This window comes from Schistocerca americana, chromosome 7 (assembly GCF_021461395.2).
Source record: "Schistocerca americana isolate TAMUIC-IGC-003095 chromosome 7, iqSchAmer2.1, whole genome shotgun sequence".
In the NCBI taxonomy this organism is placed as follows: domain Eukaryota; kingdom Metazoa; phylum Arthropoda; class Insecta; order Orthoptera; family Acrididae; genus Schistocerca; species Schistocerca americana.
The window spans coordinates 313,778,788-313,792,084 of NC_060125.1; the positions used below are offsets into that span (position 1 = coordinate 313,778,788).

The window sequence follows — 13,297 nt, forward strand, 5'->3', positions numbered from 1 at the left end:
GTTTTGCGGGAAATAACTAAATATTTTTTAGATTTTTTGGCAATTGGCTCTACGTGCACTTACTACTAGTCATTATTGAAACGTGTTCTGGATTTATTGAAAGTGATATTACATTAGTACATCCATTGCCAGACAGGGCAGGATGCAAGCTCGTTTTGTCCAGATTTGTTTTCTGAGCAAAAGGAGGAAGCTGCCCTGCCCTGCACCTAGCTTCATACTTCCTTAAAGCGTGTGTGTCACATGTGGTGGCCATAGAAATAAGAACCAGAATAATAAATATAATAGACAGTTGCAGACCTACCCTAAACCACAAGGCGGCAGATACAGGGTAATCCGTGAACGCGCCTAGGGTGACTCCCGCGTCATAGTCCATGGAAGGGTTGCTACCAGACTGCCCGTCCGATGCTGGGAAGCTGGTGTAGTGGTTTACCCCAACGAAGTCAGCAGTGCCTGCAGCAAAGAAGACAGCCCTCTGAGCACGACCTCACCATCTATCACACACTGTAAAGGGACAACAGTAGCGGTATGAGTTCAAACCGTATCACCAAGGATTTGTCTGCTTTCATGTTATATGGTACAGTATTTTATTAATACTTTTGCTTTATGATCGTAGTACTGTTATTTGTTTAACGTGTATTACAAAGTGCTTGTGTTGCCTGTTTCAAGATGCCGGTGAAATACGGGGACAGCGAACAGCTAAACGTCGTGTTGCATTACAGGATGCAAACCATAGCTGATCGACAGCAGTCAGTCGTAAGAAGCAGTTGAAGCGGCAGCAAATCTCCTGCTGCAAACTGTATTTTGTTTCGTTTTGAGACTTGCGTTGTGCAGTAGTTTATTTTACTAAGTCTGCTCTTGGCCCGTTAATAGATAATGGGCCAAGTTCAAGTACAAAGTACACGTGTTTTACTGAATATCGATCAAAATATTTATGACTGTCATTTCATTCTCATGCATGAAAAAATGACAAGCTTATTTTACAGTGATTAATTTAGGAATAATACTTGCTTGAATATTCTGACTAAAATTTAATTTAATGGAAAGTCTTCAAAAATGTTACATACATCTCTGGTCCAAAAATATTACGAAGACTTAAATTAATTGGAACATAGTCTTATCAGAGGAAAAGACATTATCACCATTCTAATCTAATGGAAAGTATGTATAGGGTGTGCAGAATAAAAGTAGCGAGGAGAATATTTCATGCGCCTTAAGGTAGCTAACCCAATTTTCGTCATCACCGGGATGCAGACGGTGTAAGTTGGGTTGCCTACCTTAAGGTACGTGAGATATTCACTGGGCCAATTTCATTTATTTTGCGCACTGTGTATTACGGACGGATTAAAACTACTCTGATGAAATATTAGATGAAAAAAATTTATTTCTAGTGAAGTTATTCAAAATGGAGATTGACGTTTGATTGATAGTCTGTCTTGAAGGTCTAGTTTAAACATTAGTGGTGGTTGTTAAGACAAGGGCGATTAACAGTAATAACAGTGAGATTACGACCATTACTGAAAATTTTATTAATAAGTTTCTTCCTTTCTACGATTTTACCTACAATGGAGTGAGCCTAACGTGCGTCTTACAAAAAGTTACGAAGATGTAATAAGAGAATTGCTACACATGATAAAACAATCTGTATGACGTTTAATCTACTTCGGCAGTAACTTCAGTCGTAGCCGGCGTACGTTACTTGTGATTCTCTGTAAAAGAAGTAAGTTTTAGGCAGCCTGTCAACTGTCAGGTAAGTTTTGTGCTGTGATTAGACGAATTCAGATGGTCACCAACATTATTAATTCAAGTTACATTTAGGCCAAACAGCTTAGAGGATACCCTACCACGATACAGTGCATGCCGTATGTAATAGCATTTCAAAAAAATGGTTCAAATGGCTCTGAGCACTATGGGACTTAACATCTATGGTCATCAGTCCCCTAGAACTTAGAACTACTTAAACCAAACTAACCTAAGGACATCACACACATCCATGCCCCAGGCAGGATTCGAACCCGCGACCGTAGCAGTCGCGCGGTACCGGACTGAGCGCCTAGAACCGCTAGACCACCGCGGCCGGCAATAGCATTTCAGTCGTGTCTTGTGTAATCAAGTGATCTGAGAACACGCTTTATGGGACTGCGCAAACCAGCGTTGTTTATGCAGAAATCAGTACAGCGCAACTGAAGCCGAAGAGACGTTCATTAAGAATGCGATCGGCTCACACACTCCAGCACTGCGGAGGGACATCGAGAGACATGTTGTCAACATAATGCAGATGGTGGCTGAGGTAAAACGGTATGGAACTTCGGCTAACTTTCTCTGGATGCAAGTGCACCATGACATCCAAGAAAATCAGTGTTCTTATCTCTTCGCAGCTATCATAATGCATAAACAACACCTGCATATTCCTCATTTCAGCGCATCCAACCACGCTGCTGACCTTAAAGCAAGGACAGTAGAAGACTTGGAAGGAAGTGCAGTAAGAAACACGACGGCACACATACCACAACTACTACAAATTGCAACCTGCACCTTTCTCAATATCGTGGTTATACGGATTGGACATTCGGAAGACGACACCTAACGCTCATCATAGGTTTTAACAGGCGGCACGTCGTCGCTTATCGGACATTTCACATTGCAGAGGTCTACAATAGAGATATGGGTAAATCATATTACCTGTAGTAGATGCCGTTCGTTCTCAGGACCAGGAATCATCGTAAAATAAATGAATCTGAATCTGTGTCAGTGTGGGTTAAAGGTGCTGACAATTGTAAAAAAAATTAAACTCGTTGGTGATCTCACCCATAGGGACAGCCCAACATTTTGTCAGATTCTTCACCAGAAAGTGATTTAAATGACATATTCTTTACGTGTGTGTGATTTCGTGTTCAGCAAGTGACTTTTTGCAATGCGCTCACCATATGACACCTATCCCCCATTAACTTCACCGCTATATCCCCAAAGCAAAGTGCAATAGCTTACAGATTTTTTTTTTCTTGTTTAGGGTCAGCAGAAACCACATAAAGTAACAACAAGGTATAACCGATGTTCTAGGAATACCTTACGTTATTCATCAGTGATACGTTCTTTCATCGGCTACAGATTTTTCCGCGGATTCACTGCTATGCTCTTGAGATCCTTCCTTACCTCCTTGAACAATTTGTCTGAACAAATAGCCACAGAATTTTAATCGTCGTTTCCTTTGTGACTCCATCAGCCGTTCATTACCCTGCATAAAACTCTTCCTTCTATCGCGTGGCATTACACAGCTATTTTCCCTCATACAGTCCACAGATGACTTAATTTTGACATCAGTTATGTATCAGAAATGAATTACTCCAATTTATTCTTCTAGCCCGCATCTTTTCTGGATATTTAAGGCAGGAAAAAATGTGTTTTCGAGTGTTAGGTACTCTTCTTATGAGTATTTCACTGGTATATACGTACTTTTAGTCTGATAAGTTTCATCTTGAATACAGAGTTGTACTAAATCGTCGTCCGCAGCTCGTGGTCGTGCGGTAGCGTTCTCGCTTCCCGCGCCAGGGTTCCCGGGTTCGATTCCCGGCGGAGTCAGGGATTTTCTCTGCCTCGTGATGACTGGGTGTTGTGTGATGTCCTTAGGTTAGTTAGGTTTAAGTAGTTCTAAGTTCTTGGGGGACTGATGACCATAGATGTTAAGTCCCATAGTGCTCGGAGCCATTTGAACCATTTGAACTAAATCGTCGTTGCACTACGGGGTAGACATGTCAGAACACGTAGGAAATTCATTCGCTCCGTATTGTAGCATCAAATTAGTTGGCGCCTGCAGACAGGTAACCCAATGAACACGTTTCCAAAGAGGGGCACTGTCGCTTCTGCCTTCCAAAAAATACGTTTCAACAATATCAGTGAATTACACCCATGCATTAACATTTGCCCCGCTACAAATAGCGCCTGTTATTGAGAGGTGCTCTATCCACTGATTATGTCTATATCTGGTACCTCTTTTAGTTTTCACACAGTCATTTCTTGAAATCCGGAAGGTATATACGAATGACTTTGTATAGTTTAATACTTAAATGTGCGACCCAGTGAAACTGTCAATTATCCTAAATTCTTGTGCAGGGTGCTCCAAAAAAGAATGTATTAGTGACCTCTTGGAGATCATTGCATAGATGTTGAAACAAGAAGAGACTCATCAAAATATGCTAAAATCTGTTATGACTTTCAAGAACGTAGACCTCAAAAGTTCACGTGGTCAGCAAGGGACTGTAGTTCCGCACATGGGACGGCACACTTGCTTCCGCCCGCACTCACCCCTGATGTACTCGACCTCCTCCGGGGTGAACTCCACGAGGCGGGACCTCGCGTAGCCGTCTGCCCTGCTGTTGTTCGCCACCCTCTGCTTCACCACCTCTGGGTAGTCCCCCTCGGCGCTGAAAATCGGGTGTCCAAAAATACCAGCCTTGGAGAAAAGAAAAAATATTTCTTAATAACACAAGGCTGTCCTTTCATCAGAACAATGCAGCACAGCTTCTACAAAAAACTAGCCCTATTGAATCTTCATGTTTTCATGGCTTATTATTTGATGTATAAAATTCAGCCGTAGCTAAAAGTAGACTTCTGCTAATATTCTGCTGGGAAAAAAATTATTACACCTGGAAAGACGAATCCGATTTTGATCGGATGGCGGCACAAGCCACTTGGAGGATACTAGATGTACTGACAATGTTTTCAAAGTAATCTTCCAATAGCTAGATAGCGTAGTGGCATAGCTGCCAGAGCGTCATTAGTATCTACCCTTTAATAGGGAATGCTCATACCAGAAGCCTCAGTGAGTCACAAACATGTAAAGCAAGCAGGTAACGATGCCACGCAGACGCACTCGTGCTTCCTACAGCCAACTGATCGAGTTTCAAAGGAGTCAAATTGTGGTCTTCCGAGTGGCGGAATGGTCTTTTCGAAGAATTACTACACAAGCTGGACGTGCTACATTATTTGTGCAAAGATGTAAGCATCAGTGCTCGCGTGAACATTGTCACACACGAAGACGACGTTCTGGACGTCCACGCAGCACAGACGTCCGCCAGGACCGTTGTGTTGTAAAGGCAGCAGTGGCAGATCGTACAGCTATCACAGCACAGATAAGAGGGCTTGTGATTCCAGACGTGTCAACACAAACTGGTTAGCAGCAGTGGGACTACAGACTCTCGCCGGCCTGGGTGGCCGAGCGGTTCTAGGCGCTACAGTCTGGAACCGCGCGACCGCTACGGTCGCAGGTTCGAATCCTGCCTCGGGCATGGATGTCCTTAGGTTAGTTAGGTTTAAGTAGTTCTAAGTTCTAGGTGACTGATGACCTCAGAAGTTAAGTCCCATAGTGCTCAGAGCCATTTTGAACTACAGGCTCGCACACCTCTAGCCCGTCTTCCACTCAGCCCAAAGCATCGACGTGCACGGCTCGACTGGTGACGTCAGAGGATCACTTGGAAGATGGAATGGCGAGCTGCAATCTTCAGCGACGAAAGCAGATTTTGATCGCACGCAAGTGATGGTCGTTTGCGAGTATGACGTGCATTCGTTGAAGACACACTGGCCCCACCCTAGGCCTTATAGTCTGAGGTGCGATAAGCTACAACTCCCATTCACCTTTCGTGTTTCTGCAGGAAACGCTAACGAGTGCTCTGTGCTCGCCCGGCACAAGCAGAGTATTGTTAGACCCATTCTTTTGCCGTTCTTGCAACAGGAAGGTGATGTGTTGTTCCAACAGGATAATGCTCACCCACACGCTGCCCGTGAAACTCAACGTGCTCTGCAAGACGTGCAGCAACTTCTGTGGCCAGTGCCATCTCCGGACTTGTCTTTGATCTAGCATGTGTGAGATAGGATGGGACGAGAAGTGACTCATACGACTCGTCAACAAACCTATCATAGAGAACTACGTGAACAAGCCGAGCAGGCTTGGAGCAACTTGTCCCAGGACTTATTCACCATCTATACGATCGACTGGATGCCAGATTCAGAGGGTGCATTGCCGCCAGTGGAGGTTTCACCACTTACTAATATGGGTGTTTCAGCACGAGCAACCGAGCGAGGCGGCGCAGTGGTTAGCACACTGGACTCGCATTCGGGAGGACGACGGTTCAATCCCGTCTCCGGCCATCCTGATTTAGGTTTTCCGTGATTTCCCTAAATCGTTTCAGGCAAATGCCGGGATGGTTCCTTTGAAAGGGCACGGCCGATTTCCTTCCCAATCCTTCCCTAACCCGAGCTTGCGCTCCGTCTCTAATGACCTCGTTGTCGACGGGACGTTAAACACTAACCACCACCAACACCATCAGCACGAGTCGATACCCGGTACATCTGAACTGCTTCTGTTATTGATCTGCAAATACAGTCATTTCATGTACTCCATATGCAATGCGGCAACAATAAATCTTGAGTTAATTGGAAACCTGGAAAATGGTATCATTGTGGAAGAAATACCACAGGGGTGGCAGAGATCGACGATATACTCGTCTGTTACAGCCTAATATATCTGTTGTGGTCGAGCAGGCTACGCTATGTACTACGAAAATGTTCAGATTCTAATTAACGTATCATCTTTCTGGCATTAGGTTTTGAGGGAAGTGATCTAAATACGTTTTACGAATAATTTAATTTATCGTGATGATGGTTTCAACCAAAATAAAATGTGGGATACAGCATTGGCAATAGATAGCTCTCACAGACAACAGTAGCCTATTGTTCCCGCGTTGACTGGAAGTTGTTACGCAACATCCTTCACAGAGTGTGTCATGAGAGAATATCTCTGTCTCACGTGTGGTATTTCTTCCAACATGATATTCAGTGAGTGCTTTCGAAATTGGCTCGCTCTACCTGTGTATAACGTGACAGGGGTGGGACTTACATATTCTACATGGCTCGCTCCGAAGATGTCTGAAGGATTTACAGCAAAAGTTTTAGCACAAGACAAAGTGCGGTTACGGTTGAATTTCCACAATTTTGCCGAAAATCGAATGCTACTGTTAGAGACGGTATGTCAAACTGAAATTTCCGGTTGTCAAGTCAGATGAAATGTGTGCTAATTATGAGACAGTCAAAAGGGTCGTAATTCGCTATGGGTCGCGCACTACGATTGTGCATTTAACGGCGGACCAGTAAAACACGACTATTACGATGAAATCCATCATGACACGAGTAGTGAAGACTCTGAACTGTTAGGACTAACCACAAATGCTTGTGTGAATTACCTCAGCAGTACCAGGTATTTTAGTGTCATTGCTTCATACAACCAGGTGACAACCATGTGCTACGTTTACATTATAAGCATGTCAATGCGCACGCATCCCAGTATCTCACATCACAGATCTTAATATAATCGCAACGTAACGCCTCACTTAACTACTTCTCATTTATATAGTACCAATAATCCCTCATTTCCACCCCACTTCTTAAAAATACTCGTACACCCATGTTGAGTATAATCTGGATGATTTGCACTCCACGTTAAGAAAAGCCAGTTTTTCATGCATCCCACTCTTTATGACGTAATATCCCCAGAACTACGTACTGTACAATTACGTAATACTGCAGGTAAATTCAGCGGTATATGTGGATACTGTATCCTTAATATGTTGTGAATAGAGTGTGAAGAAGTAATAGTAAAGAAGTAATAAATTAAAATGTCACGACAAATGCTGAAATTTTACTGCATCATTACCGACAATATAGTAAGTTATAAACTTTTTCACTTTCATTGTTCTGTGAGGGATGTCAAAGAGAAAAAGTTTCAAAAAGGTTTGAAATTAAGTGTAATGTTTGTTGGAAGTCGCTAAGAGTTGTCATTATGAAATACTGGATAATTATATTCTGGGTAATTGGAGCGTCTTTATTACGCTGCCCCATGACAATTTCTAATTTTAATACTTGTCTTAGATTACATTAGATTAGTTTTTCGTTCCATAGATCCGTGCTGAGGAGATCCTCGTGGATGTGGTACATGTCAATATTTTTTTTTAAGCTGAAATAACAATACTAATAGTATGAACATATACAATACATCATTTTTTTCTATTAAAAAATTCGTCAATGGAGTAGAAGGAGTTGGCCACTAGTAAGTCTTTCAGGCTCCTTTTAAACTGATCTTTATTTGTAACTAAATTTTTATGTTTGCTGGCAAATTACTGAAGATGAGTGTTCCTGAGTAGTGGACCCCTTTTTGAACTAAGTAAGTGCTTTTAAGTCCTTGTGCAGATCATTTTTGTTCCTGGTATTGTATGTATGAACTGAGCTGCTTGTTTGAAAAGGAGATATATTATTTAGGACAAATTTCATTAAGGAGTAAATATACTGAGAGGCAGTAGTTAGTATACCCAGTTCTTTGAAGGGGTTTCTACAGGACGTCCGTGAATTTACTCCACAAATAACACGTGTTACACGCTTTTGGACTCTGAAAACTTCTGTTTGACTTGAAGAGTTACCCAAAAATATTATACCATATGACATTATGGAATGAAAGTAGGCAAAGTATGCAAGCTTTTTCATTTTTATGTCGCCTATGTCAGCTAACACTCGAATTGCAAATACGGATTTGTTAACACTTACTGTGTTATAACTATAACATGAGGTCTTATCTCTTAATGAGTAGCTGAGAACAGCAATTTAAATTTTTAAATTTGGTCACTAATTATATTAAACGCTGAAAATAAGTGATTTTTTTAGGTAACATATTTAACGGATTAACATTGAAAGGTCACAGGTTTAGCGCGAGAAAAGTCATTGAAAATGCGAAACACTGGTACATTAATAACCTGTGTAATCGCCAAAATGTTAAATCCAAGCATGAAAACGTGCGTGCATTGTGTTGTACATACAAGTGCCGGTTGTCAGTTTGAGGGATGGCGTCCAAGCCTGTTGCTCTTGGTCGGGCAATACAGGGGCAGTTAATGCTATTTGTGGATTACGCTGGAGTTGTCTGACGACGTTCCATAAGTGCTCCATTGGAGACAAATCGGTGATCGAGCAACCGAAGGCAACATGTCGACACTCTGTGGATCATGTTGTGTTGCAACAGTGGTTTGAGGGCGAACGGTAACCTTTCCGTAAGCACTCCGTTCAATGTTGCTCATGAATGGCAATTCAACAGGTCGAATCATAAAATTGACGTCCAGATTTGCAGACAGAGTACGTGGGATAAGCGCGAGAGTGCTCCTGTTGTCATACGAAACGCACCCCAGACCATAACTCCAGGTGTAAGTCCAGTGTTTCTAGCACGCAAACAAGTTGGTCTCAGACCCCTCAACTGGAGCCATTCTAACCAACACACGGCCATCATTGGCACGGAGGCAGAACCACTGATGTCCCAGATGGCCGTGGTGTGGGGTTAGTGGAATGCACCCTACAGAGGGTCTGGCTCAGAGCTGTCCTTGAAGTAACTGATCTGTAACAGTTCATAGTGTCTGTGTGGTGTCAAGTGCTGCTGCAGATGCAGTACAAGCACCAGCGTCACACACTGAACACGATGGTCTTCCCTCTTGATAGCGCCACGTGGCCGTCCGGAGCCCAATCTTCTTGCGACCGCACATTTTCGTGATGACCGCTGACAGGAATCATGTACAGTTTCTACATTCCCGCCAAGTCTTTCTATAATATTGCAGAAGGAACATCTAGTTCCTCGTAGACCAATTGCATGACCTCGTTCAAGATCAGTGAGGTGTTGATAATGGCTTCTTTGTCGCCTTAAAGGCATTCTCGACTAATATCAACTCCCAAGTCCAATCTCAAAGGTAACTAACGCTTACGATAGTTACAGTGCGTATTTAAAGCAAACCTGATTTGTATCCACATACTGTCGCGACTAGCACCACTCTTATGCAAATGGCGCGAAAATGGGCAAATGGCTGAGAGCACTATGGGACTTAACATCTGAGGTCATCAGTCCCCAACTACTTAAACCTAACTAACATAAGGACATCACACACATCCATGCCCGAGGCAGGATTCGAGCCTGCGACCGTAGCTGTCACGCGGTTCCGGACTGAAGCGCTTAGAACCGCTCGGCCACAGCGGCCGGCCAAATGGCGCGAAATCTATTCATCTTTGAGATGTAGAAACACCCCCACCAACTTTCGTTTATGACGCACAACTCCTTCTTGGTGTTGCAATGTTTCTTCCGTCAGTGTAGACCATAACTGTGCCCATGCGTAAAACAACAACGTCCTTTGTCGTTGTCCGCCTCTAGGAAAAGGTACCCTGCACTCAGCACTCTATTCTATGCTCGGTTGCACTTAAGGAAAAGCTGAAGCACTTTCATAGTCAACATTATAGCTTTTCCCTAGAATCAAATATGGCAATTTCTCTCTGCCAGACAGCAAAGAAAATGGTCAATTCCACATCTACATCTACACCTATACTCCGAAGCCATCTTATAGTGAGTGGAGGAGGGTACTTATTGTGCGACTGTTATCCCCCCCTTTTCCTCTTTCAGTCGCGAATGGTTTGCGGGAAGAACAATTGCTGACAGGACTCTGTGTGGGCTGTAATCTCTCTAATTTTGTCTTCACGGTGATTTCACTAGATTAATGGACTCTTCTAGGAACGTTCGCTCTCGGAACTTTAGCAGTAAACTACACGGTGATGCAGAAAGCCTCTCCAGCAACGTCTACCACTAGAGTTTGTTGAACATCTCCATGATTCTGTAACGAAACGCGCCGCTCTTCATTGGATCTTCTGTGTTTCTTCTAACGATCCTATCTATTGGTAAAAGGGGTAAGCTATCTCCTGTGTGGGTGAGTTTCCTCCACTGAATCCGATTCTGGCCTCTCCCTTATCTGTCATTAGTTTTGTTTGCTAGTTTCACTTTAAATAGCTCCCTACATATACTCTTTGATATTTTATGAATGAAACTGCTTCCAGTGATTGTTCACAAATTTTGAATCGTACAATAATGGGCGCAGCAAAAGTTGTTCAGACGTATTAAGATGGCGTCGTTTCAGTTGAAGGATAAGCTGCCATCTTGGAGGCACTGTCTGAACTTCGAACAAGCAACGTCCAGTGTGCTGTACCGATCCATAGCCTTATTGTTACTTATGGTTATAGTTGCTGCAATATCATCCCAGCCTCTTTCCGTGGATTTCCACCACGAGAAGTTGAGAGGCAGTTTTGTACTGTATAGGCAGTAAGCCATATAGCTGACCCGCCGGGAGTATTGGACACAGCGTGACACTATCTGCAAAACTCCTTCTATACCAGTTAATATTGTTTTTGTTTGTCTTAAGAATGTCTTTTTTACTAGGCGCCTTTCGCTTTTATTTATGAATTATCCTCAACTGTCATTCTGAAATTTTGGTATACTTGATATATATTTCTACATTTTTCTATTTATAGATTAAAAGCAGTTTATTCATTAATTTGTTGTTTAGTTTACTTACATAATTTTTCCTCTTGTTTACGTGATCTGAAGTCCATTGTCTCTTCCTTCGTTTTTGTGGAAGTTGCACATTCACTTTTCGCGATTCTTCGACTTTTGAGAACCCGCTTTTCCGCTTGCTGCTCATTGTACTTCACTTTTGTAATCTTGACAGAAGTTTTTTTACAAAACATGTTGCGCACTCTGCTGTCATAGCCCACTAACGCCAAATTTCGCCGCAGTGTCCTGACGGATACGTACGTCCCACATTGATTTCTGCGGTTATTTGACGCAGTGTTGTTTGTCTCGTAGTGCTGACAACTCTATGCGACCGCTGCATTGTCCGTGGTGAGAAGTAATGCCTAAAATTCGGTAGTCTTGGCACACTCTTGACGCTGTGGATCTCGGGACACTGAATTCTCTACCGACTTTCGAAACTGAATGTCCCATGTTCCTAGTACCAACTACCATTCCACATTCAAAGTCTGTTAATTCTCGTCGTGCGGTTATAATGACACTGGGAACCATTTCACATGAATCACTTGATTACAAGTGACAGCTCCGCCAATGCACTGCCCATTTTTGGGTAAGCTATAGTCCGCCAGCTGTGCATGTACATAACGCTATCCCATGACTTGACCTCAGTGTGAATCCAGTCATGTGGCATTTTCAGTTGCAAGGAAAGCAGCAGCAAACGGCGACACGACATGCGACGAACTATGGTTGTGGCTATACTTACTACTAGTGTTCTAATTGATACTGTACTGGTATATTACTGTACATGTCGCGGAATACAATATCAGTTATGTTTTTTGAAGCTCGAAATTTCCTTTTGCAAGCGTGATAGTGGTGGGACGGGGAGGGGAGGCGGAGGGGAGAGGGGAGGAGGAGAAGAAATGGGGTCCATTGCACTGCCCTGCTACTCTGTAGGGTGTCCTTGTCAGCTTGCAGCTGTGTCCAAGGGGCACTGACACCTCCCTCTATACAGCTTTGTCTGCAGAGTTGCCTGTTCGGCAGACGTAAGCAGCGGAACAGCAACATATTTGAAGTTATAATGAAATCTAGACCTTTCGCTGCTTACAGGCGTTGATATTTGGCCTGTAAGCCTTATTTATATATATATGAAGATGGTATCTGTTCTATCGACCAATGATTTTCTCCAGTGTGGATGCACTCACATTGCTGAAACTCTTACGGGAATCGGTAGGTTGACTGCTGCGAGTAATGAGTATAGTGGGCAGGGACACTTTAAATATAGTGTGTGGACAGTACGTTGGAAATGTGGGTCTCACGCGGAGCGTGCCATAGGTAATTCTCTGCAGTCGCACTATCGTCTGTATCCTCGGTGACTTAGTTGTATAGAGCGTCTGCCACGTAAGCAGGAGGTCCCGGGTTACAATCCCACCCTGGCACACATTTTTCAACTGTCCCCGTTGATATTTATCAACGCCTGTAAGCAGTGAAAGGTACAGATTTCATTATAACGTCATTCATCGAGAGCTGCAAGATCCCCAATGATATCTGTACAAGTACCAGCTTCATGTAGCAACATATTTAGTTCCGGTCAGGCTCACGGACGGTGCCATCTCTGCCAGACAGAACCATTGTGGACACATTACTTTACTATGCCTGACATGTGCAGTGTACTGGAGAGCGACGTTATCCTTCTGCTCGGCTGGTATTTATGGGGCTGCGTGCCTCAAGATAGCGAGTTGTCCTCGAGTTGTGATTGAATAATCATCGAGTCGTCTTCGAGTGTCATCGCAAGCTCTACAGTGGTCTATATGTATCTACTTCCTAGACAACGCCCTGCAACCTGATGCATTTCGAATGAACTTAGATATGTGACGAATAAACTGGTTTGTTTAAGTCATTGTGTCCAAGTGATCATTAGTAAACTTGCGTGTT

At 43.2% G+C, this 13,297-nt stretch overlaps 1 protein-coding gene across 1 annotated transcript in view; it reads right to left on the reverse strand.

The window, feature by feature from the left end:
- Positions 1-13,297, reverse strand: part of LOC124622905 (myrosinase 1-like) — an 88,077-nt gene that overhangs the window by 17,343 nt on the left and 57,437 nt on the right. The window contains exons 7-8 of the mRNA XM_047148695.1: positions 4,300-4,447; positions 302-450 (exon numbers count right to left, since the gene is read on the reverse strand). Coding sequence (XP_047004651.1) covers positions 302-450; positions 4,300-4,447 — 297 coding nt within the window. The remainder of the gene's footprint in view (positions 1-301; positions 451-4,299; positions 4,448-13,297) is intronic.